This window comes from Aquarana catesbeiana, linkage group LG09 (genome assembly GCF_042186555.1).
Source record: "Aquarana catesbeiana isolate 2022-GZ linkage group LG09, ASM4218655v1, whole genome shotgun sequence".
NCBI classification, from domain to species: Eukaryota; Metazoa; Chordata; class Amphibia; order Anura; family Ranidae; genus Aquarana; species Aquarana catesbeiana.
The window spans coordinates 322605951-322630265 of record NC_133332.1 but is presented as its reverse complement, the minus strand read 5'-3'; the positions used below and the strand labels follow the sequence as shown (position 1 = coordinate 322630265).

The window sequence follows — 24315 nt, the reverse complement described above, 5'->3', positions numbered from 1 at the left end:
AAAAAAATTGGGCTAACTTTACTGCTGTCTTATTTTTTTTATTCAAAAAAGTGTATTTAAAAAAAAAAAAAAAAAAAAAAGTGCGCTCGTAAGACCGCAGCGCAAATACGGTGTGACAGAAAGTATTGCAACGACCGCCATTTCATTCTCTAGGGCAGGGATATGCAATTAGCGGACCTCCAGCTGTTGCAAAACTACAAGTCCCATCATGCCTCTGCCTCTGGGTGTCATGCTTGTGGCTGTCAGAGTCTTGCTATGCTTTATGGGACTTGTAGTTCTGCAACAGCTGGAGGTCTGCTAATTGCATATCCCTGCTCTAGGGTGTTAGAAAAAAAATATAATGTTTGGGGGTTCTAAGTCATTTTCTAGCATTAAAAACGTGTTTTTAACTAAACAACAAATCTCAGGAAGAGGCTCGGCCCTTAAATGGTTAAATAGACCTCTACAGTAAGTACAGTAAGTACCGGTAGTTACCTCTACAGTAAGTGTCTGTGTGAAATCTTCCACCACAAAATGCACTCGGCCAACTATCTAGAGAGAGAAAAACCTCCTAAATATCATCTACAGAATCGATACAAAATCTTCAAAACTTTTCCAACTCGTTTTATTATCTGAAATATAAAGAGGTGAAATCCCATAATGAACCCAGTGCTGTGCGAATGTCGGCACCCATGGCCGGAGCGCGGTGACCACGCGATGGAGAGATCTTCTAGAGGTGACCTCGCTGGAAGGATCAGGAGAGGAGGACATTAGAATAGTGGGAGTACGAGGATCTCACTGCATCTGACTAAGGCACTGCATGAAATCTTTGGTTCACAGACACCAAGAAAAACAAATCTCATTCCTAATGGAGGAGCAGAAAATGTCCCGCCGGGACCGTCCGCCCCCCAAATCTCTGTCAGCAAAAGACGAGCCCCCGCATGAACCGTTCCCAGTCTTCCCAGTTCCATCACAGCCGCTTCCCAGTCCTTCTATGTCATCAGGAAGCTGGAAGGAAAAAGACAGAATTTAGTGATCCGGCCACTCAGACATTACGACTGTTTAGTACATAGAAGACCATAAATGACATAAAGGGGGGACACAGGATTCACGGGTTTAATGCAATTGGGTTATATGCAGGAGGGCTGGACACTGGCAAGCAAAAGCCATTGGTCAGCCAGGTATAGCTCCTCCCACAAATTTTATCATTGGGCATTTCATTGGCTGCATCAGCACGTAAAAGGCACAATGAAACGCTCATTGATAAACTAGGGGGAGGAGCCAGCATGAGTGATGTCACTAGCATGAGGAGTTATTGGAGTAGAGCATGTGATGGCAATGGAGGTCTGTCATTGGCTGCTGTCCTAGGAGGATGGACATCTTAAAGCCAATCTGCTTTTCCTCTTCAAGAGGTTTCCTTCCAATCAGGATTCCATACATGGTTGTTCCAGCCGATCTCACTGACTGGCCCAACGTCTGAAAAGTCCCATCCATACACCAATCAGGGAGGAAGCAGAAGACTCGGGATAGGAGGCCGATCTGACCCAGTCCTGGAAGAACTTCCCATTCCAGGCTTCCCCCACCAGTCAGTCCATCCTAGGAAGGAACAATTACCAGGCAGACTCCCTCAGCTTCTGGACCCGGGGGGAGCCGTTCCTACACCTGGAGGGGTTCCACGACCCGGACGTTTGTTGTTGAACTTTGAGGCTGGGAGGTTCACAACCAACTGAACAGGTTTTGGAGACATCTTGATGATCCTCATTGCTCAGGGAGAATGTGGAACGCCAACCGGGCAAGAATCCTGGTGAACGTTGCTTGGGCTCTTCCAGATTTTCCGGGTCTTTTGTCTGAAGGACAGATTTACCAACCTGCTTCATAATTGGGGGCTTTAAAAAAAGGGAATGACTGCTGGAAGTCGGGGGAACCTTTGATTTGCGATTTCTAGGATGGTAGAAGCGAGGGAAACTATCTGTAAATCCCATCATTGGACATGGAAGGTGTAATACATCACTTAGTGCAGGTCTCAGGGGTTGTCAACCCAGGAGGTCCTCTTCTTCATACAGCTGGGCTCTCAGGACTATCACAGGTCGGGGGGTTCTGCCCCTTCTATCCGGTTTCAGAGACCTTTGGTGCCTCGTTCCTCGAGCTTCGCCTTTCTACAGAGAGTCTCCTATGTAGCTCCAACCTTTCATTCCTCATTTTGAGATCGGTGGGATCTCAATCTGGTCCTCTGGAGACCTTCCTCTCTCTGCTCTAACCCACAAGGTAGTATTCCTTAAAGATATCATGTGTGGAAGGCGAGGAAGCTCTGAGGACAATGTAGGGACAAGGTGGTGTATAGGATCACGCTCTGAGGAGGGTGTAGGGACAAGGTGGTGTATAGGATCACGCTCTGAGGACGGTGTAGGGACAAGGTGGTGTATAGGATCACGCTCTGAGGATGGAGTAAGGACAAGGTGGTGTATAGGATCACGTTCTGAGGATGGTGTATGGACAAGGTGGTGTATAGGATCACGCTCTGAGGACGGTGTAAGGACAAGGTGGTGTATAGGATCACGCTCTGAGGATGGAGTAGGGACAAGGTGGTGTATAGGATCACGCTCTGAGGACGGTGTAAGGACAAGGTGGTGTATAGGATCACGCTCTGAGGAGGGTGTAGGGACAAGGTGGTGTATAGGATCACGCTCTGAGGACGGTGTAAGGACAAGGTGGTGTATAGGATCACGCTCTGAGGACGGAGTAGGGACAAGGTGGTGTATAGGATCACGCTCTGAGGATGGAGTAGGGACAAGGTGGTGTATAGGATCACGCTCTGAGGATGGAGTAGGGACAAGGTGCTGTATAGGATCACGCTCTGAGGATGGAGTAGGGACAAGGTGGTGTATAGGATCACGCTCTGAGGATGGAGTAAGGACAAGGTGGTGTATAGGATCACGCTCTGAGGACGGAGTAGGGACAAGGTGGTGTATAGGATCACGCTCTGAGGGCGGTGTAAGGACAAGGTGGTGTATAGGATCACGCTCTGAGGACGGAGTAGGGACAAGGTGGTGTATAGGATCACGCTCTGAGGGCGGTGTAAGGACAAGGTGCTGTATAGGATCACGCTCTGAGGACGGAGTAGGGACAAGGTGGTGTATAGGATCACGCTCTGAGGACGGTGTAAGGACAAGGTGGTGTATAGGATCACGCTCTGAGGATGGAGTGGGGACAAGGTGGTGTATAGGATCACGCTCTGAGGATGGAGTAAGGACAAGGTGGTGTATAGGATCACGCTCTGAGGATGGAGTAGGGACAAGGTGGTGTATAGGATCACGTTCTGAGGATGGTGTATGGACAAGGTGGTGTATAGGATCACGCTCTGAGGACGGTGTAAGGACAAGGTGGTGTATAGGATCACGCTCTGAGGATGGAGTAGGGACAAGGTGGTGTATAGGATCACGTTCTGAGGATGGAGTAGGGACAAGGTGGTGTATAGGATCACGCTCTGAGGAGGGTGTATGGACAAGGTGGTGTATAGGATCACGCTCTGAGGATGGAGTAAGGACAAGGTGGTGTATAGGATCACGTTCTGAGGATGGAGTAGGGACAAGGTGGTGTATAGGATCACGCTCTGAGGAGGGTGTATGGACAAGGTGGTGTATAGGATCACGCTCTGAGGATGGAGTAAGGACAAGGTGCTGTATAGGATCACGCTCTGAGGACGGTGTAAGGACAAGGTGGTGTATAGGATCACGCTCTGAGGATGGAGTAAGGACAAGGTGGTGTATAGGATCACGCTCTGAGGATGGAGTAGGGACAAGGTGGTGTATAGGATCACGCTCTGAGGATGGAGTAGGGACAAGGTGGTGTATAGGATCACGCTCTGAGGACGGAGCAGGGACAAGGTGGTGTATAAGATCACGCTCTGAGGACGGAGCAGGGACAAGGTGGTGTATAGGATCACACTCTGAGGACGGTGTAAGGACAAGGTGGTGTATAGGATCACGCTCTGAGGACGGTGTAAGGACAAGGTGGTGTATAGGATCACGCTCTGAGGACAATGTAAGGACAAGGTGGTGTATAGGATCACGCTCTGAGGATGGTGTAAGGACAAGGTGGTGTATAGGATCACGCTCTGAGGATGGAGTAGGGACAAGGTGGTGTATAGGATCACGCTCTGAGGATGGAGTAGGGACAAGGTGGTGTATAGGATCACGCTCTGAGGATGGAGTAAGGACAAGGTGGTGTATAAGATCACGCTCTGAGGACGGAGCAGGGACAAGGTGGTGTATAGGATCACGCTCTGAGGACGGTGTAAGGACAAGGTGGTGTATAGGATCACGCTCTGAGGACGGTGTAAGGACAAGGTGGTGTATAGGATCACGCTCTGAGGACAATGTAAGGACAAGGTGGTGTATAGGATCACGCTCTGAGGATGGTGTAAGGACAAGGTGGTGTATAGGATCACGCTCTGAGGATGGAGTAGGGACAAGGTGGTGTATAGGATCACGCTCTGAGGATGGAGTAGGGACAAGGTGGTGTATAGGATCACGCTCTGAGGATGGAGTAGGGACAAGGTGGTGTATAGGATCACGCTCTGAGGACGGAGTAGGGACAAGGTGGTGTATAGGATCACGCTCTGAGGACGATGTAGGGACAAGGTGGTGTATAGGATCACGCTCTGAGGATGGAGTAGGGACAAGGTGGTGTATAGGATCACGCTCTGAGGATGGAGTAGGGACAAGGTGGTGTATAGGATCACGCTCTGAGGACGGTGTAAGGACAAGGTGGTGTATAGGATCACGCTCTGAGGATGGAGTGGGGACAAGGTGGTGTATAGGATCACACTCTGAGGAGGGTGTAGGGACAAGGTGGTGTATAGGATCACGCTCTGAGGAGGGTGTAGGGACAAGGTGGTGTATAGGATCACGCTCTGAGGATGGTGTAAGGACAAGGTGGTGTATAGGATCACGCTCTGAGGATGGTGTAAGGACAAGGTGGTGTATAGGATCACGCTCTGAGGATGGAGTAAGGACAAGGTGGTGTATAAGATCACGCTCTGAGGACGGAGCAGGGACAAGGTGGTGTATAGGATCACGCTCTGAGGACGGAGCAGGGACAAGGTGGTTATAGGATCACGCTCTGAGGACGGAGTAGGGACAAGGTGGTGTATAGGATCACGCTCTGAGGACGGTGTAAGGACAAGGTGGTGTATAGGATCACGCTCTGAGGACGGTGTAAGGACAAGGTGGTGTATAGGATCACGCTCTGAGGAGGGTGTAGGGACAAGGTGGTGTATAGGATCACGCTCTGAGGATGGAGTAGGGACAAGGTGGTGTATAGGATCACGCTCTGAGGACAGAGTAGGGACAAGGTGGTGTATAGGATCACGCTCTGAGGAGGGTGTAGGGACAAGGTGGTGTATAGGATCACGCTCTGAGGATGGAGTAGGGACAAGGTGGTGTATAGGATCACGCTCTGAGGATGGAGTAAGGACAAGGTGGTGTATAGGATCACGCTCTGAGGAGGGTGTAAGGACAAGGTGGTGTATAGGATCACGCTCTGAGGACGGAGTAGGGACAAGGTGGTGTATAGGATCACGCTCTGAGGACGGAGTAGGGACAAGGTGGTGTATAGGATCACGCTCTGAGGACAGAGTAGGGACAAGGTGGTGTATAGGATCACGCTCTGAGGACGATGTAGGGACAAGGTGGTGTATAGGATCACGCTCTGAGGACAGAGTAGGGACAAGGTGGTGTATAGGATCACGCTCTGAGGACGATGTAGGGACAAGGTGGTGTATAGGATCACGCTCTGAGGACAGAGTAGGGACAAGGTGGTGTATAGGATCACGCTCTGAGGACGATGTAGGGACAAGGTGGTGTATAGGATCACGCTCTGAGGACGGAGTAGGGACAAGGTGGTGTATAGGATCACGCTCTGAGGACGGAGTAAGGACAAGGTGGTGTATAGGATCACGCTCTGAGGACGGTGTAGGGACAAGGTGGTGTATAGGATCACGCTCTGAGGACGGTGTAGGGACAAGGTGGTGTATAGGATCACGCTCTGAGGATGGAGTAGGGACAAGGTGGTGTATAGGATCACGCTCTGAGGATGGAGTAGGGACAAGGTGGTGTATAGGATCACGCTCTGAGGACAGAGTAGGGACAAGGTGGTGTATAGGATCACGCTCTGAGGACGATGTAGGGACAAGGTGGTGTATAGGATCACGCTCTGAGGACGGTGTAGGGACAAGGTGGTGTATAGGATCACGCTCTGAGGATGGTGTAAGGACAAGGTGGTGTATAGGATCACGCTCTGAGGATGGTGTAAGGACAAGGTGGTGTATAGGATCACGCTCTGAGGACAGAGTAGGGACAAGGTGGTGTATACAAGGCATGCCAGTAGTAGAGTACACACTTTTTTTTGCCAGTGTCCAGTCCTCCTGTGGGGGGCAGTATACCCCGAGGAATAAATATTATCAGAGCCTCTCTATGGACCTCAAGAAAACCCATTTAATGAGGAGTATAAAACTCATTAGTAGTGATGGTGGGAAGGAGCGGAGTGAAGATCGATCCGGATTGGAACACAAATAATAATTCTTACCTGTATGGGTAGCCGTGGTATTTGGATCGGAACACAGACAGCAGCCAGCTAAAGAAAAGTACCACCAGACCCATTCCAGCCATACACATTACTGCCAAGAGAGGGGAACAAAATCTGTCAGCTTCACCAATCCGGATCTCCAAAATATAGTAATAACCTACTAAAAACATATACTGCACCCCTCCCCCGGTTTAATCCAATCCCGCCCCCTTCCCTCGCTTTCATCCAATCCCGCCCCTTTCCCTCGCTTTCATCCAATCCCGCCCCCTCCCCTCGCTGTCAACCAGTCCCGCCCCTTTCCCTCGCTTTCATCCAATCCCGCCCCCTCCCCTCGCTGTCAACCAGTCCCGCCCCTTTCCCTCGCTTTCATCAAATCCCACCCCCTCCCCTCGCTTTCATCCAATCCCGCCCCTTTCCCTCACATTCATCCAATCCCGCCCCTCCCCTCGCTTTCAACCAATCCCACCCCTTTCCCTCACTTTAATCCAATCCTGCCCCCTCCCCTTGCTTTCATCCAATCCCGCCCCTTTCCCTCGCTGTCAACCAATCCCACCCCTTTCCCTCGCTTTAATCCAATCCCGCCCCCTCCCCTCGCTTTCATCCAATCCCGCCCCTTTCCCTCGCTTTCATCCAATCCCGCCCCTTTCCCTCGCTGTCAACCAATCCCGCCCCTTTCCCTCGCTTTCATCCAATCCCGCCCCTTTCCCTCACATTCATCCAATCCCGCCCCTTTCCCTCACCTTCATCCAATCCTGCCCCTTTCCCTCACATTCATCCAATCCTGCCCCTTTCCCTCACCTTCATCCAATCCCGCCCCTTTCCCTCGCTTTCATCCAATCCTGCCCCTTTCCCTCACCTTCATCCAATCCCGCCCCTTTCCCTCGCTTTCATCCAATCCTGCCCCTTTCCCTCACCTTCATCCAATCCCGCCCCTTTCCCTCGCTTTCATCCAATCCCGCCCCTTTCCCTCGCTTTCATCCAATCCCGCCCCTTTCCCTCGCTGTCAACCAATCCCACCCCTTTCCCTCGCTTTCATCCAATCCTGCCCCTTTCCCTCACATTCATCCAATCCCGCCCCTTTCCCTCACCTTCATCCAATCCTGCCCCTTTCCCTCACATTCATCCAATCCTGCCCCTTTCCCTCACCTTCATCCAATCCCGCCCCTTTCCCTCACATTCATCCAATCCCGCCCCTTTCCCTCACCTTCATCCAATCCCGCCCCTTTCCCTCACCTTCATCCAATCCCGCCCCTTTCCCTCACATTCATCCAATCCCGCCCCTTTCCCTCACCTTCATCCAATCCCGCCCCTTTCCCTCACATTCATCCAATCCCGCCCCTTTCCCTCACCTTCATCCAATCCCGCCCCTTTCCCTCACCTTCATCCAATCCTGCCCCTTTCCCTCACATTCATCCAATCCCGCCCCTTTCCCTCACCTTCATCCAATCCCGCCCCTTTCCCTCACCTTCATCCAATCCCGCCCCTTTCCCTCACATTCATCCAATCCCGCCCCTTTCCCTCACCTTCATCCAATCCCGCCCCTTTCCCTCACCTTCATCCAATCCCGCCCCTTTCCCTCACATTCATCCAATCCCGCCCCTTTCCCTCACCTTCATCCAATCCCGCCCCTTTCCCTCACATTCATCCAATCCCGCCCCTTTCCCTCACCTTCATCCAATCCCGCCCCTTTCCCTCACATTCATCCAATCCTGCCCCTTTCCCTCACATTCATCCAATCCTGCCCCTTTCCCTCACATTCATCCAATCCTGCCCCTTTCCCTCACATTCATCCAATCCCGCCCCCTTCCCCTTGCTTTCATCCAACCCCGCCCCCTTCTTTCCAAGTTCTTTGCTTTTCTTTTCCCTTCACTATTATGATGTTCATTTTTGTTCTTTAGGTTTAAATGATCTGCTCTGAAAAGGTGACGAACCAATCACACATGGCGTTCTAGGATCATCACTTCTGATTAGTCAATGACCATTTCTTCTATGTCATTTCTAGTGTATTGCGCCTCGTCCTCCGCCGTGTCCCATTTGTGGAGATCTCATGTCCTTGAGATCCGGATACTTCATAAACTCACCATGTGACTGGTGTCCCCCAAGAAACAATCGCCCAATGTTATTTAGTATCCGACTATCGCTTGTTTATAAGGTTTTCTTTTGATAATGAATATTTACCCAGAAAAAGTGATATATTGTAAGTCTACACTAAAAGAAATGACTTCTCAGGCTTATTAAAGCGGAGTTCCACCCAAAAAGGGGAAGCTCCACTTGTTTGTGCCTCCCCCCGCTACATTTGGCCCCTTACGGGGGAGGAGTGGGTACCCGTTTTTGGTTTTTGACTTGTCCCCAATTCTGGGAGACTTTGCAAGATCCCCCAGAAGCTTGACCCCCCTCCTCCTTCCCCCACCACCAGGCTAGTCACAAAAGCACTTTGCGCATGCGCAGTAGAGAACCGGCTTCCCTTAAGAGGAATAGTGGCGGCAGCACCCGACTGAAAAACAAAAAAAAAAACTGCTGAAGTGTCAACATCACGGGATCCCTGGACAGGAAAGTGTCCTAATATTAGAAGTCAGCAGCTCAGGATTTGTAGAGGATTTGTAGCTGCTGACTTTTCTTTTGGTTCACTTTAAAGGCGGGATCTACAGTGCCTTGCAAAAGTATTCACACCCCCCCCTTGGCTTTTTACCTATTTTGTTACATTACAGCCTTTAGTTCAATGTTATTTTTAATCTGAATTCTATGTGATGATCAGAACACAATAGTCTAAGTTGGGGAAGTAAAATTAGTAAAATACATAAAACTATTTTTCAGAAATAAAAAACTGATAATTGGCATGTGCGTAAGTATTCACCCCCTTTGTTATGAAGCCCATAAAAAGCTCTGGTGCCACCAATTACCTTCAGAAGTCCCATAATTAGTGAAATGATGTCCACCTGTGTGCAATCTAAGTGTCACATGATCTGTCATTACATAGACACACCTTTGTGAAAGGCCCCAGAGGCTGCAACACCTAAGAGAGAGGAACCACTAACCAAACACTGCCATGAAGACCAAGGAACTCTCCAAACAAGTAAGGGACAATGTTGGTGAGAAGTACAAGTCAGGGTTAGGTTATAAAAAAATATCCAAGTCTTTGATGATCCCTAGGAGCTACATCAAATCTATCATCACCAAATGGAAAGAACATGGCACAACAGCAAACCTGCCAAGAGACGGCCGCACACCAAAACTCACGGAGCGGGCAAGGAGGACATCAGAGAGGAGCACAGAGACCTAAGGTAACCCTGGAGGAGCTGCAGAGTTCCACAGCAGAGACTGGAGTATCTGTACATAGGACCACAATAAGCCGTACGCTCCATAGAGTTGGGCTTTATGGCAGAGTGGCCAGAAGAAAGACATTACTTTCAGCAAAAAACAAAATGGCACATTTTGAGTTTGTGAAAAGACGTGGGAGACTCGCAAAATGTATGGAGGAAGGTGCTCTGGTCTGATGAGACTAAAATTCAACTTTTTGGCCATCAAAGAAAGAAAAATGTCTGGCGCAAACCCAACACATCACATCACAAAAAGAACACCATCCCCACTGTGATACAAACCCAACACATCACCCAAAGAACACCATCCCCACTGTGAAACATGGTGGTGGCAGCATCAAGCTGTGGGGATGATTTTCAGCAGTCAGGACTGGGAAACTGGTCAGAGTTGAGGGAAAGATGGATGGTGCTAAATACAGAGATATTCTTGAGCAAAACCTGTAGCACTCTGTGTGTGATTTGAGGCTAGGATGGAGGTTCACCTTCCAGCAGGACAATGACCCCAAACACACTGCTAAAGCAACACTTGAGGGGTTTAAGGGTGTCATGACCTTGCAGTAATACATTCATGTCCTGTCTGTCTCTTACCTGGTCTGTGTATCAGCCTTGAGGCTTGTACTCTCACACCTGCATGCTTAGGTAATCTTCCCTCAGTGTGGCTCCACCCTAGCCTCAACAGGAACCACTATTTAACACCGTATTCTCCAAGCCTGCCTTGCCGTGCAATATTGTGTGTTTGGCTTCCTGTTTGCCGTGTGCTCTGAGTTTGTCTCTGTTACCGATCTTGGCGCGTACCCGACTATCCCTGACTTTTGGCGTGTTCTCTGTTATCCTTGTCTGCTAGTCGCCCCGACATTTGGCTACCTCCTTACTATCCCTTGCTGTCCTGGGCTGCTGTTTCCTCTCCATCCTCCTGTAGCCTACCGTGAGCTGGGAGACCCTGGGGGCCGCGACCTGGAGCCAGTTGCAGCCCAGTCCATCCTCACCACTAGAGGCTCTGGTGAACACCTGCTGGCTCTTAGACTCCGCGCCCTGGGGAATCTATGCTCTAACTCACTGTGGGATCCATGTTGGTGCTCCAGGGGACCTGCCTTCCTGAACCATCCCGAGTTCCATCTGCAGCAGTCAGCCTTAGGGTCCACTATCATAGCGGTGCACTCCTGACCCCAACGGGGTGCATCTGTCACCTGGATACAGGTGACCTGACAAAGGGGAAACATGTAAATGTGTTGGAATGGCCTAGTCAAAGCCCAGACCTCAATCCAATAGAAAATCTGTGGTCAGACTTAAAGATTGCTCTTCACAAGCGCAAACCATCCAACTTGAAGGAGCTGGAGCAGCTTTGCAAGGAGGAATGGGCAGAAATCCCAGTGGTGAGATGTGACACCTCATAGAGACTTATCCAAAGAGACTCGGAGCTGTGATAGGTGTCTCTACAAAGTATTGACTTTAGGGGGGTGAATAGTTATGCACATTGACTTTTTCTGTTATTTTGTCCTATTTGTTGTTTACTTCACAATAAAAAAAAAAAAAAAAAATCTTCAAAGTTGTGGGCGTGTTCTGTAAATGAAACGATACAAATCCTCAAACAATCCATGTTAATTCCAGGTTGTGAGGCAACAAAACACGAAAAATGCCAAGGGGGTGAATACTTTTGCAAGGCAAATTAATAATTTTGCAAGGCAAATAATTATGGTTTATATAGGTTATCTAACTGTTTAATTTTTACATAAAAGAGAAGAAGGTCACAGGACAGGGAGATGATGGAAGGAAAGTAGAGATAATCTGACGCTGTGACCGGCGCCCTCTATAGTACTGGAAGCAGCACTGCAATCCTCCAGGAGAAGGTCAGGAGAAGGTCGCTACTCATCACCTTTCCCATCACAAATGTGGAGATGAGGAATTTATCCCCAACTTTTCACCCATAATACTCTGCGCCCCTCCCCCCCCAATCACTAAGACTCACTTTTTCGCTTCCCTACATCCATATCAGAAGTGGCGGCTTCGTGTAGAAGAACCATCCCCAGCGTGACTCCGCCATCTGAAAAGGCAAATTTAAGGAACGAAACAAAAAAAAATACTCAGACAAGGCAATCAATCTTCGGAGAATTAATCGCTCAGAATGCGCTCCAGATTGCAGCTTCAGTGTCATTTCTTTGCAGCCAGTCTACAGATCTATGGCGGGGGTCACAGACAAGAAACTAAAGCCAGTGGGGCGCCTCGGCCTATGTCAGCCACAATTATTGGCGGAGGAGGGGAAGAGAGAGAGAGGAGAGCCGATCGGATGATCAGAGCACCGAGGAACATCACAGCTTTCATTTCAATTGCTGTGTGTTCCCCGCACTCGCTGTCACATACAGCCCCTCCCCCTGCGCCGGGAACTTTGATAGATGGGATTGGGCGGGTGATCTGTCTATCAAAGTTCCTCTGCCAGAAGGCGGGGCTGTTTGATGGCGAGCAGCGTGAACACACAGCAATTGAAATGAAAGCAGTTATTGTGTCCCCCGTGCTCTGATCATCCAGCCGGCAATCCTGTTCCTATCCTCTCTTTCCCTGCACAGGCAGGCTGCATTGGTGAGTACAGGCTGCACTGATGGGCACAGGTGAAGCTGCATTAGTGGGCACAGGCTACATTGATGGGCACAGGCTACATTGATGGGCACAGGGGAAGCTGCATTGATGGGCAGGCTGCACTGATGGGCACAGGGGAAGCTGCACTGATGGGCACAGGTGAAGCTGCATTGAGGAGCACAGGTGAAGCTGCATTAGTGGGCACAGGCTACATTGATGGGCACAGGCTACATTGATGGGCACAGGGGAAGCTGCATTGATGGGCACAGGGGAAGCTGCACTGATGGGCACAGGGGAAGCTGCACTGATGGGCACAGGGGAAGCTGCACTGATGGGCACAGGGGAAGCTGCACTGATGGGCACAGGGGAAGCTGCACTGATGGGCACAGGGGAAGCTGCACTGATGGGCACAGGGGAAGCTGCACTGATGGGCACAGGGGAAGCTGCATTGATGGGCACAGGGGAAGCTGTTTGGTAATATTTTTATAACTTAATTCTGCATAAAACATTTAAGTTTAATTTCATGAGATAATTTATGAGGGCATGTTTAGGGGGTGGAATTAGGGGCGGGAGGGGCAACTGGTGGCGAGTAACCTTTGAGGCCTGACTAGTAGCTCAGGACTTGAAATTTTGAGCCCTAAGTTATAGCAACCAGCAACTACGGCTTCATTCATTAGCATGGCTACAAATCAATATATTGGAAGCTAAGCTGTGTGATGCGAAGAGCGGACCTTACCTGGCATCCTACACCATGAGAGATCATCAAGCATCATACCGGCTCACAAGCCATGCCAGTGAATAGCATTTAGAGGTCAGTAGTGATCGGTACGGACAACTTAAGTCCTCCAAGAGTCTGGTCCATCTCCAGGGCGGTCCTTGTTCCAGGTGCTTCATAGTGCCTGACAGCTGGCTGTCCCTTTACACAAGTGCTGGATATACAAGAGTCCCCGGCCCTGCATGGAAGTTCCAACCCGATTGTATACAGGAAACAAAATTACAGCCATTCCCATCCCCTGACTAGAAGTATGGAGCTGTCCTCTTTATGGCCTTACCATCCTCCACTCCTCCTACAAGATATTGGGGGGGTGTCTGTGGGAATTTGTGAGGTCAGATACTGATGTTGGATAAGAAGACCTGGCTCACATGTTGGGCGCCTGTCACGGAACCCCGTCCTCAACAGGATTATGTCCGCCGTATAGAAGCTTCCTTGCCCGGTACCAGCGCGATCCAAGACCCCTTAGCTCTCCCAGTCACTTGAAGTATCAGTGTAGGGTGACAACAGACTCAAACACCTGTACACAGAGATATACAGGAGGACAACCCCCCCCCCTTTGTATAATGACACGGGCGTGGTAAACTTTACCTCCTCCAGTATTCAAACATTTGAACTGTAGGCCGTCTCCCAGCGAATCCACATATACATCCCATAATAACCCCACTCCCAAGGCAGACTCAAACAATAGAACAATGGGATACAGGCACTTAAACACATAGCAACCCCCCACCCCACCTCAAACTATCTAGCAATGGTCTGAGGCCAAAAGGTGGACCTTATCTTCATATATTCTGAGGGAGATTGTTCAGAAATATTAATGTCCCAAGTGAAAGAGCCCCTTCATTCCTTCACCACAAACCACACACATATAGAACCCGGGAGAACAGGAAATGATGAGTCCAGTGAGGTTGTACGGTGAGACTGGTTAGTACAGATCATAGTGGGGTTCTCGGTCACCTTGTGCCCCTAATAGACACAGGGTGACTTACACATAGGAGGGGGTGGGGGAGCTGGACAAGGAGATTCCAGAGCTCTCCAAGGTAAGCTGGGTTCCACAAGCCCCCCACCCCAAATGACTCCCGTCACAGCGCAAATAAAAACAACTCTTGGTCACACTTGGGGTTCAAATTCATCCCGAAAGGTGACCAATAGGGTTGCGGTCAGGGCTCTGTGCAGGACACCCCATCCTAAAACCATAGTCATTAATATGGAGTTGCCCCCTGTTTTGGCTATACCATCTTCCACTTTTCTTGGAAAGTTTTCCAGAAGATTTTGGAGGGTGTATGTGGGAATGTGTGTCCATTTGGGAGGTCAGGTACGAATGTCGGTGATCCAGTTCACCCCAAAGGTGATCAGTAGGGATGAGGTCAGGGCTCTGTGCAGGACACTGGAGTTCCTCCACACAAAACTGGTCACACCATGTCTCTATGGAGCTGGCTTTGTACACAGGGGGGGGGGGTACATTTATGTCTTTATGGAGCTGGCTTTGTACACGGGGGGGGGGGGCACATTTATGTCTTTATGGAGCTGCACAGTCATGCTGGAACAGAAAAAGGATCTTTACCAAACTGTTACCACAAGGTTGGAGAAGTACAATTGTCTACAATGTCTTTGTATGATGAAGGATTACCAGGATACTTCACTGGAAACCCCTGAACCCCATCATTGGAGGGGGGGGTACACATACATCTGACCATATAATGTAGGTGTGGAGGGGGCAGAACTCACAAATGATTCGATGCACTTTTATCGAATGTATTGCAGAGTATAACTGATACACAAGTATTCCCCGATGTGTATAAAGCTGATATCTGGCTCCATACACCATCTTTCACCAAGCTCCAAGAAGATTTTAATGATTTCAGACATGCAAGTCGACTTTGTTGTGTGGCATATCTGTTCAGGCTCCTGAGCTTCAATCATAAAAAGGATACTAAACAACAAGACAATGTGCGTCTCTGCCACAAACTGGGCTTGGCTGCTTCCATGTATGTAACTCTGCAGGGAACACAAAAAAGAGGAACAAGAATTTAAAATGATTCCTGGAAAAAAGTCTCTCTACAAGAATATATCCCCCGGGCTGTAGATCAGAGCATTAAAAAGTCAGGAGATATATACATAATCCTATGTATTCTTAGGGTTGCACTTTTCTTGCTGCTCACATAAACCTGTGAGAAATGCATCTTCACTACTACTAATCCATCAGAACATGGGACATGGGCTTCCTTCCCTACTAATCCATCAGAACATGGGGCATGGGCTTCCTTCCCTACTACTAATCCATCAGAACATGGGACATGGGCTTCCTTCTCTCCTACTAATCCATCAGAACATGGGACATGGGCTTCCTTCCCTAGTACTAATCCATCAGAACATGGGACACGGGCTTCCTTCCCTAGCACTAATCCATCAGAACATGGGCTTCCTTCCCTACTAATCCATCAGAACATGGGGCATGGGCTTCCTTCCCTACTAATCCATCAGAACATGGGGCATGGGCTTCCTTCTCTACTACTAATCCATCAGAACATGGGGCATGGGCTTCCTTCCCTACTACTAATCAGAACATGGAGCATGGGCTTCCTTCTCTACTACTAATCCATCACAACATGGGGCATGGGCTTCCTTCTCTACTACTAATCCATCAGAACATGGGGCATGGGCTTCCTTCTCTCCTACTAATCCATCAGAACATGGGACATGGGCTTCCTTCTCTCCTACTAATCCATCAGAACATGGGCTTCCTTCCCTACTAATCCATCAGAACATGGGGCATGGGCTTCCTTCTCTCCTACTAATCCCTCAGAACATGGGACATGGGCTTCCTTCTCTCCTACTAATCCATCAGAACATGGGGCATGGGCTTCCTTCTCTCCTACTAATCCATCAGAACATGGGGCATGGGGTTCCTTCTCTCCTACTAATCAGGACATGGGATTCCTTCTCTCCTACTAATCTATCAGAACATGGGGCATGGGCTTCCTTCTCTCCTACTAATCCATCAGAACATGGGGCATGGGCTTCCTTCCCTACTACTAATCAGGACATGGGATTCCTTCTCTCCTACTAATCTATCAGAACATGGGACATGGGATTCCTTCTCTCCTACTAATCCATCAGAACATGGGACATGGGCTTCCTTCTCTACTAATCCATCAGAACATGGGGCATGGGCTTCCTTCTCTCCTACTAATCCATCAGAACATGGGCTTCCTTCCCTACTACTAATCCATCAGAACATGGGGCATGGGCTTCCTTCTCTCCTACTAATCCATCAGAACATGGGGCATGGGCTTCCTTCTCTCCTACTAATCCATCAGAACATGGGACACGGGCTTCCTTCCCTACTAATCCATCAGAACATGGGGCATGGGCTCCCTTCTCTACTACTAATCCATCAGAACATGGGACACGGGCTTCCTTCCCTACTAATCCATCAGAACATGGGGCATGGGCTTCCTTCTCTCCTACTAATCCATCAGAACATGGGGCATGGGCTTCCTTCCCTCCTACTAATCAGAACATGGGACATGGGATTCCTTCTCTTCTACTAATCTATCAGAACATGGAACATGGGCTTCCTTCCCTACTACTAATTCATCAGAACATAGGGCATGGGCTTCCTTATCTCCTACTAATCCATCAGAACATGCGGCATGGGCTTCCTTCTCTACTACTAATCCATCAGAACATGGGGCACGGGCTTCCTTCTCTACTACTAATCCATCAGAACATGGGACATGGGCTTCCTTCCCTACTACTAATCCCTCAGAACATGGGCTTCCTTCCCTACTACTAATCCATCAGAACATGGGACATGGGCTTCCTTCCCTACCACTAATCCATCAGAACATGGGACATGGGCTTCCTTCCCTACCACTAATCCATCAGAACATGGGACATGGGCTTCCTTCTCTACTACTAATCCATCAGAACATGGGACATGGGCTTCCTTCCCTACCACTAATCCATCAGAACATGGGGCATGGGCTTCCTTCTCTCCTACTAATCCATCAGAACATGGGACATGGGTTTCCTTCCCTACTACTAATCCCTCAGAACATGGGCTTCCTTCCCTACTACTAATCCATCAGAACATGGGGCATGGGCTTCCTTCTCTACTACTAATCCATCAGAACATGGGACATGGGCTTCCTTCTCTACTACTAATCCATCAGAACATGGGGCACGGGCTTCCTTCTCTACTACTAATCCATCAGAACATGGGCTTCCTTCCCTACCACTAATCCATCAGAACATGGGGCATGGGCTTCCTTCTCTCCTACTAATCCATCAGAACATGGGACATGGGCTTCCTTCTCTCCTACTAATCCATCAGAACATGGGACATGGGCTTCCTTCTCTACTACTAATCCATCAGAACATGGGACATGGGCTTCCTTCCCTACCACTAATCCATCAGAACATGGGACATGGGCTTCCTTCTCTCCTACTAATCCATCAGAACATGGGACATGGGCTTTCTTCCCTACTACTAATCCATCAGAACATGGGACATGGGCTTCCTTCTCTCCTACTAATCCATGAGAACATGGGACACGGGCTTTCTTCCCTACTACTAATCCATCAGAACATGGGACATGGGCTTCCTTCTCTCCTACTAATCCATGAGAACATGGGACACGGGCTTCCTTCCCTACCACTAATCCATCAGAACATGGGGCATGGGCTTCCTTCTCTCCTACTAATCCATCAGAACATGGAACATGGGCTTTCTTCTCTACTACTAATCCATCAGAACATGGGGCATGGGCTTCCTTCCCTACTACTAATCCATCAGAACATGGGACACGGGCTTCCTTCCCTACCACTAATCCATCAGAACATGGGGCATGGGCTTCCTTCTCTCCTACTAATCCATCAGAACATGGGACATGGGCTTCCTTCCCTACTAATCTATCAGAACATGGGACATGGTCTTCCTTCCCTACTACTAATCCATCAGAACATGGGCTTCCTTCCCTACCACTAATCCATCAGAACATGGGACATGGGCTTTCTATCTCTCCTACTAATCCATCAGAACATGGGACATGGGCTTCCTTCCCTACTACTAATCTATCAGAACATGGGACATGGGCTTCCTTCCCTACCACTAATCCATCAGAACATGGGGCATGGGCTTCCTTCTCTCCTACTAATCCATCAGAACATGGGACATGGGCTTTCTTCCCTACTACTAATCCATCAGAACATGGGACATGGGCTTCCTTCTCTCCTACTAATCCATGAGAACATGGGACACGGGCTTCCTTCCCTACCACTAATCCATCAGAACATGGGCTTCCTTCCCTACCACTAATCCATCAGAACATGGGCTTCCTTCTCTCCTACTAATCCATCAGAACATGGAACATGGGCTTTCTTCCCTACTACTAATCCATCAGAACATGGGGCATGGGCTTCCTTACCTACTACTAATCCATCAGAACATGGGACATGGGCTTCCTTCCCTACTAATCAGAACATGGGACATGGTCTTTCTTCCCTACTACTAATCCATCAGAACATGGGCTTCCGTCCCTACCACTAATCCATCAGAACATGGGACATGGGCTTCCTTCTCTCCTACTAATCCATCAGAACATGGGACATGGGCTTCCTTCCCTACTACTAATCCATCAGAACATGGGACATGGGCTTCCTTCCCTACTACTAATCCATCAGAACATGGGGCATGGGCTTCCTTACCTACTACTAATCCATCAGAACATGGGACATGGGCTTCCTTCCCTACTAATCAGAACATGGGACATGGTCTTTCTTCCCTACTACTAATCCATCAGAACATGGGCTTCCGTCCCTACCACTAATCCATCAGAACATGGGACATGGGCTTCCTTCTCTCCTACTAATCCATCAGAACATGGGACATGGGCTTCCTTCCCTACTACTAATCCATCAGAACATGGGACATGGGCTTCCTTCCCTACTACTAATCCATCAGAACATGGGACATGGGCTTCCTTCCCTACTACTAATCCATCAGAACATGGGACATGGGCTTCCTTCTCTCCTACTAATCCGTCAAAACATGGGACATGGATGAATGAATGATTTGTAAAGCGCTGCAAATGCGAACTGAATCGCCTCAAGGCAATGGGCTTCCTTTACTACTAATCCATCAGAACATGGGGCATGGGCTTCCTTCTCTACTACTAATCCTTTAGAACATGGGACATGGGCTTCCTTCTCTACTACTAATCCTTTAGAACATGGGACATGGGCTTTCTTCCCTACCACTTATCCATCAGAACATGGGTTGATCTGTAGTATGAGCATGTTTTGTCACAAGTATACGATTTGTAGGTTCGGTCCATCTCTGACATATGGAAAATCTTGCGCTCTCTCTCACACAAACACAGGTTTCTATCCGCTCCCACCATGATGGAAAAGAAGGAGAAGGCGTATTTACCACTTGGCCATTATGTGGGTTCTTGTGCGCATACGGCGGCCCCCGGATGTGATTCCACATTTGTCCAGAAGTCATCGCCAACACAAAACACTGGTAGGAAGAAAGAGAAGGTAACCATAAAAGGCCTGAAAATGACAAGCAAGACTTACAAAAGTATTGGAGCCAAATCTACATCACATCTCCTCCAAGTAATGGGGCAATCCTGACCTCCCAGCAGAGTAATGTGTGCCTCCCAGGGGCGGGGCAGCGAGGAGAGCCTCCCAGGGGCGGGGCAGCGAAGAAGAGCCTCCCAGGGGCGGGGCAGCAAAGAGCGCCTCCCAGGGGCGGGGCAGCAAAGAGCGCCTCCCAGGGGCGGGGCAGCAAAGAGCGCCTCCCAGGGGCGGGGCAGCAAAGAGCGCCTCCCAGGGGCGGGGCAGCAAAGAGCGCCTCCCAGGGGCGGGGCAGCAAAGAGCGCCTCCCAGGGGCGGGGCAGCAAAGAGCGCCTCCCAGGGGCGGGGCAGCAAAGAGCGCCTCCCAGGGGCGGGGCAGCAAAGAGCGCCTCCCAGGGGGGGCAGCAAAGAGCGCCTCCCAGGGGGGGGCAGCAAAGAGCGCCTCCCAGGGGGGGGGCAGCAAAGAGCGCCTCCCAGGGGGGGGGGGCAGCAAAGAGCGCCTCCCGGGGGGGGGGGCAGCAAAGAGCGCCTCCCGGGGGGGGGGGCGGGGCAGCAAAGAGCGCCTCCCAGGGGCGGGGCAGCGAAGAGCGCCTCCCAGGGGCGGGGCAGCAAAGAGAAGGTAACCATAAAAGGCCTGAAAATGACAAGCAAGACTTACAAAAGTATTGGAGCCAAATCTACATCACATCTCCTCCAAGTAATGGGGCAATCCTGACCTCCCAGCAGAGTAATGTGTGCCTCCCAGGGGCGGGGCAGCGAGGAGAGCCTCCCAGGGGCGGGGCAGCAAAGAGCGCCTCCCAGGGGCAGGGCAGCAAAGAGCGCCTCCCAGGGGGGGGGGCAGCAAAGAGCGCCTCCCAGGGGGGGGGGGGGCAGCAAAGAGCGCCTCCCAGGGGGGGGGGGGGCAGCAAAGAGCGCCTCCCAGGGGGGGGGGGGCAGCGAAGAGCGCCTCCCAGGGGGGGGGGGGGGGCAGCGAAGAGCGCCTCCCGGGGGGGGGGGGGGGCAGCGAAGAGCGCCTCCCAGGGGGGGGCAGCGAAGAGCGCCTCCCAGGGGCGGGGCAGCGAAGAGCGCCTCCCAGGGGCGGGGCAGCGAAGAGCGCCTCCCAGGGGCGGGGCAGCGAAGAGCGCCTCCCAGGGGCGGGGCAGCGAAGAGTGCCTCCCAGGGGCGGGGCAGCGAAGAGCGCCTCCCAGGGGCGGGGCAGCGAAGAGCGCCTCCCAGGGGCGGGGCAGCGAAGAGCGCCTCCCAGGGGCAGACACGCCCTTTATATTATCAGTGCTGCATGAATAATTTAATAAGCAGTAAAGTAATTCCCATTCTAGTTGGATTGCAGGCACACTACAAACACGAATAGATTATATAAGAAGATACCAAAGCAGCCAAGGCCCATCCAGTCTTGTTATAGAGGAAGTCGAGGTTACTTCTCCGTAAATACACCAATCCACCAATCACAGCCAACAGCAAGCCCAGCATGAGCGGACCAGCATAACTCGGAGGTCTTATTACACGGATCTGGGAAAGACAACATGAAAAAAAAAAAAGAAGAAGAATGGAAAAGTGTAAACGGCAATGGGAAAAATTTACCAGAATAAACACAAAAAAGATACATTTTTGGTAAAAGAAATAATGAAAAGGGTCCTGCAGCACTTCAGAGGCTCTGCAGCTCACACTTACATTGACATCGGTGCGGTCAGCGATCCATCGAGCGATCTGCTCTGCAGCAAATCCTCGGACCTGCAGCTCATACGTGTCGCCTCGTTTGGGTTTCCCTTTGGGGGGGAAATGAATGAAGGTCGGGGCGGAGTTCATGTTTAGCTACGGCAAGAAGATGGAGAGAGGGGAAAACGATTGTGAATATTCATTCATGGTCACATCTCATGGAAACATTTGTAGGACTGATCTCTAGTGCCGAGGATCAGAAGGCAATCAGCATCCTCATTGGATGGATAGATAAAAAAAAATATTTTATTATATACACAGCTGTGCTCATAAGTTTACATACCCTGACAGAATTTCTGATTTCTTGGCCATTTTTCAGAGAATATAAATGATAACACAAATACTTTTCTCTCACTCATGGTTAGTATTTGGCTGAAGACATTTATTATCAATCAGCTGTGTTTACTCTTTTTATATCATAATCACAACAGAAACTACCCAAATGACCCTGATCAAAAGTTTACATACCCCAGTTCTTAATACCGTGTATTGCCCCCTTTACCATCAATGACATCTTGAAGTCTTTTGTGGTATTTGTGGATGAGGCTCTTTATCTTCTCAGATGGTTCCTCTTGGTAAAAGTCCTCCAGTTCCTGTAAATTCTTGGGCTGTCTTCCATGAACGGCACGTTTGAGATCTCCCCAGAGGGGCTCAATGATATTGAGGTCAGAAGACTGAGATGACCACTCCAGAACCTTCACTTTATTCTGCTGTAGCCAATGACAGGTCGACTTGGCCTTGTGTTTTGGATCATTGTCATGTTGGAATGTCCAAGTACGTCCCATGTGCAGCTTCCTGGCTGATGAATGATATGTTCCTCCAGTATTTTCTGATAACATACTGCATTCATCTTGCCATCAATTGTGACCAAATTTCCTGTGTCTTTGTATCTCGCACATCCCCAAAACATCAGCGATCCACCTCCGTGTTTCACAGTAGGGATGGTGGACCTTTCATCATAGACCTTGTTGTCTCCTCTCCAAATGTGTTTATGTTGTGGCCAAATAGCTCAATTTTGGTCTCATAACTCCAAATGACTTTGTGGCAGAAGGTTTGAGGCTTGTCTCTGTGTTGTTTGGCGTATTGTAAGCGGATACTTCGTGACATTTGTGTAGTAATGACTTTCTTCTCGAGACTCGACCATGCAGCCCATCTTTCTTCTCGAGACTCGACCATGCAGCCCATCTTTCTTCTCGAGACTCGACCATGCAGCCCATCTTTCTTCTCGAGACTCGACCATCCAGCCCATCTTTCTTCTGGAGACTCGACCATCCAGCCCATCTTTCTTCTGGAGACTCGACCATCCAGCCCATCTTTCTTCTGGAGACTCGACCATCCAGCCCATCTTTCTTCTGGAGACTCGACCATCCAGCCCATCTTTCTTCTCGAGACTCGACCATGCAGCCCATCTTTCTTCTGGAGACTCGACCATGCAGCCCATCTTTCTTCTGGAGACTCGACCATGCAGCCCATCTTTCTTCTGGAGACTCGACCATGCAGCCCATCTTTCTTCTGGAGACTCGACCATGCAGCCCATCTTTCTTCTGGAGACTCGACCATGCAGACCATCTTTCTTCTGGAGACTCGACCATGCAGACCATCTTTCTTCTGGAGACTCGACCATGCAGACCATCTTTCTTCTGGAGACTCGACCATGCAGACCATCTTTCTTCTCGAGACTCGACCATGCAGACCATCTTTCTTCAAGTGCCTCCTTATTGTGCATCTTGAAACAGCCACACCACATGTTTTCAGAGAGTTCTGTATTTCACATGAAGTTATTTGTGAGGTTTTCTTTGCATCCCGAACAATTTTCCTGGCAGTTGTGGCTGAAATTTTAGTTGGTCTACCTGACCGTGGTTTGGTTTCACCAGAACCCCTCATTTTCCACTTCTTGATTAGAGTTTGAACACTGCTGATTGGCATTCTCAATTCCTTGGAAAGCTTTGTATATCCCTTCCCTGTTTTATACAGTTCAACTACCTTTTCCCGCAGATCCTTTGACAATTCTTTTGCTTTCCCCCATGACTCAGAATCCAGAAACGTCAGTGCAGCACTGGATGAGAGATGCAAGGGTCTGTCAGGAGTCCAGAAACTCATTGACCTTTTATATACACACACTAATTACAAGCAAACAGATCTCAGGTGAGGGTGGTTATCTTTAATAGCCATTCAAACCCCTTTGTGTCAACTTGTGTGCATGTTATCAGGCCAAAATCACCAGGGTATGTAAACTTTTGATCAGGATCATTTGGGTAGTTTGTGTTGTGATTATGATATAAGAAGAGTAAATACAGATGATTGATAATAAATGGCTTCAGCCAAACACTAACCATGAGTGAGAGAAAAGTTTTTGTGTTATCATCTATATTCTCTGAAATATGGCCAAGAAATCATAAATTCTGCCAGGGTATGTAAACTTATGAGCACAACTGTATATATACACACATTCCTAGGGAGGGGAGAGGAGAAGGGGATTGGAGGGAGGGGAGAGGAGAAGGGGATTGGAGGGAGGGGAGAGAAGAAGGGGATTGGATGGAGGGAAGAGGAGAAGTTGATTGGATGGAGGGAAGAGGAGAAGTTGATTGGATGGAGGGAAGAGGAGAAGTTGATTGGATGGAGGGAAGAAGAGAAGTTGATTGGATGGAGGGAAGAAGAGAAGTTGATTGGATGGAGGGAAGAAGAGAAGTTGATTGGAGGGAGGGGAGAGAAGAAGGGGATTGGATGGAGGGAAGAGGAGGAGTTGATTGGATGGAGGGAAGAGGAGGAGTTGATTGGATGGAGGGAAGA

General features: G+C 49.6%; 1 protein-coding gene across 1 annotated transcript in view; it reads right to left on the bottom strand.

Moving 5' to 3' along the window:
• Positions 1–587: 587 nt before the first annotated feature.
• The window catches only part of MAGT1 (magnesium transporter 1), a 33240-nt gene continuing 9512 nt past the window's right edge, over positions 588–24315 (bottom strand). The window contains exons 4-10 of the mRNA XM_073600829.1: positions 21481–21621; positions 21178–21318; positions 19664–19753; positions 15162–15225; positions 11848–11922; positions 6565–6655; positions 588–987 (exon numbers count right to left, since the gene is read on the bottom strand). Coding sequence (XP_073456930.1) covers positions 972–987; positions 6565–6655; positions 11848–11922; positions 15162–15225; positions 19664–19753; positions 21178–21318; positions 21481–21621 — 618 coding nt within the window. The 3' untranslated portion in view covers positions 588–971. The remainder of the gene's footprint in view (positions 988–6564; positions 6656–11847; positions 11923–15161; positions 15226–19663; positions 19754–21177; positions 21319–21480; positions 21622–24315) is intronic.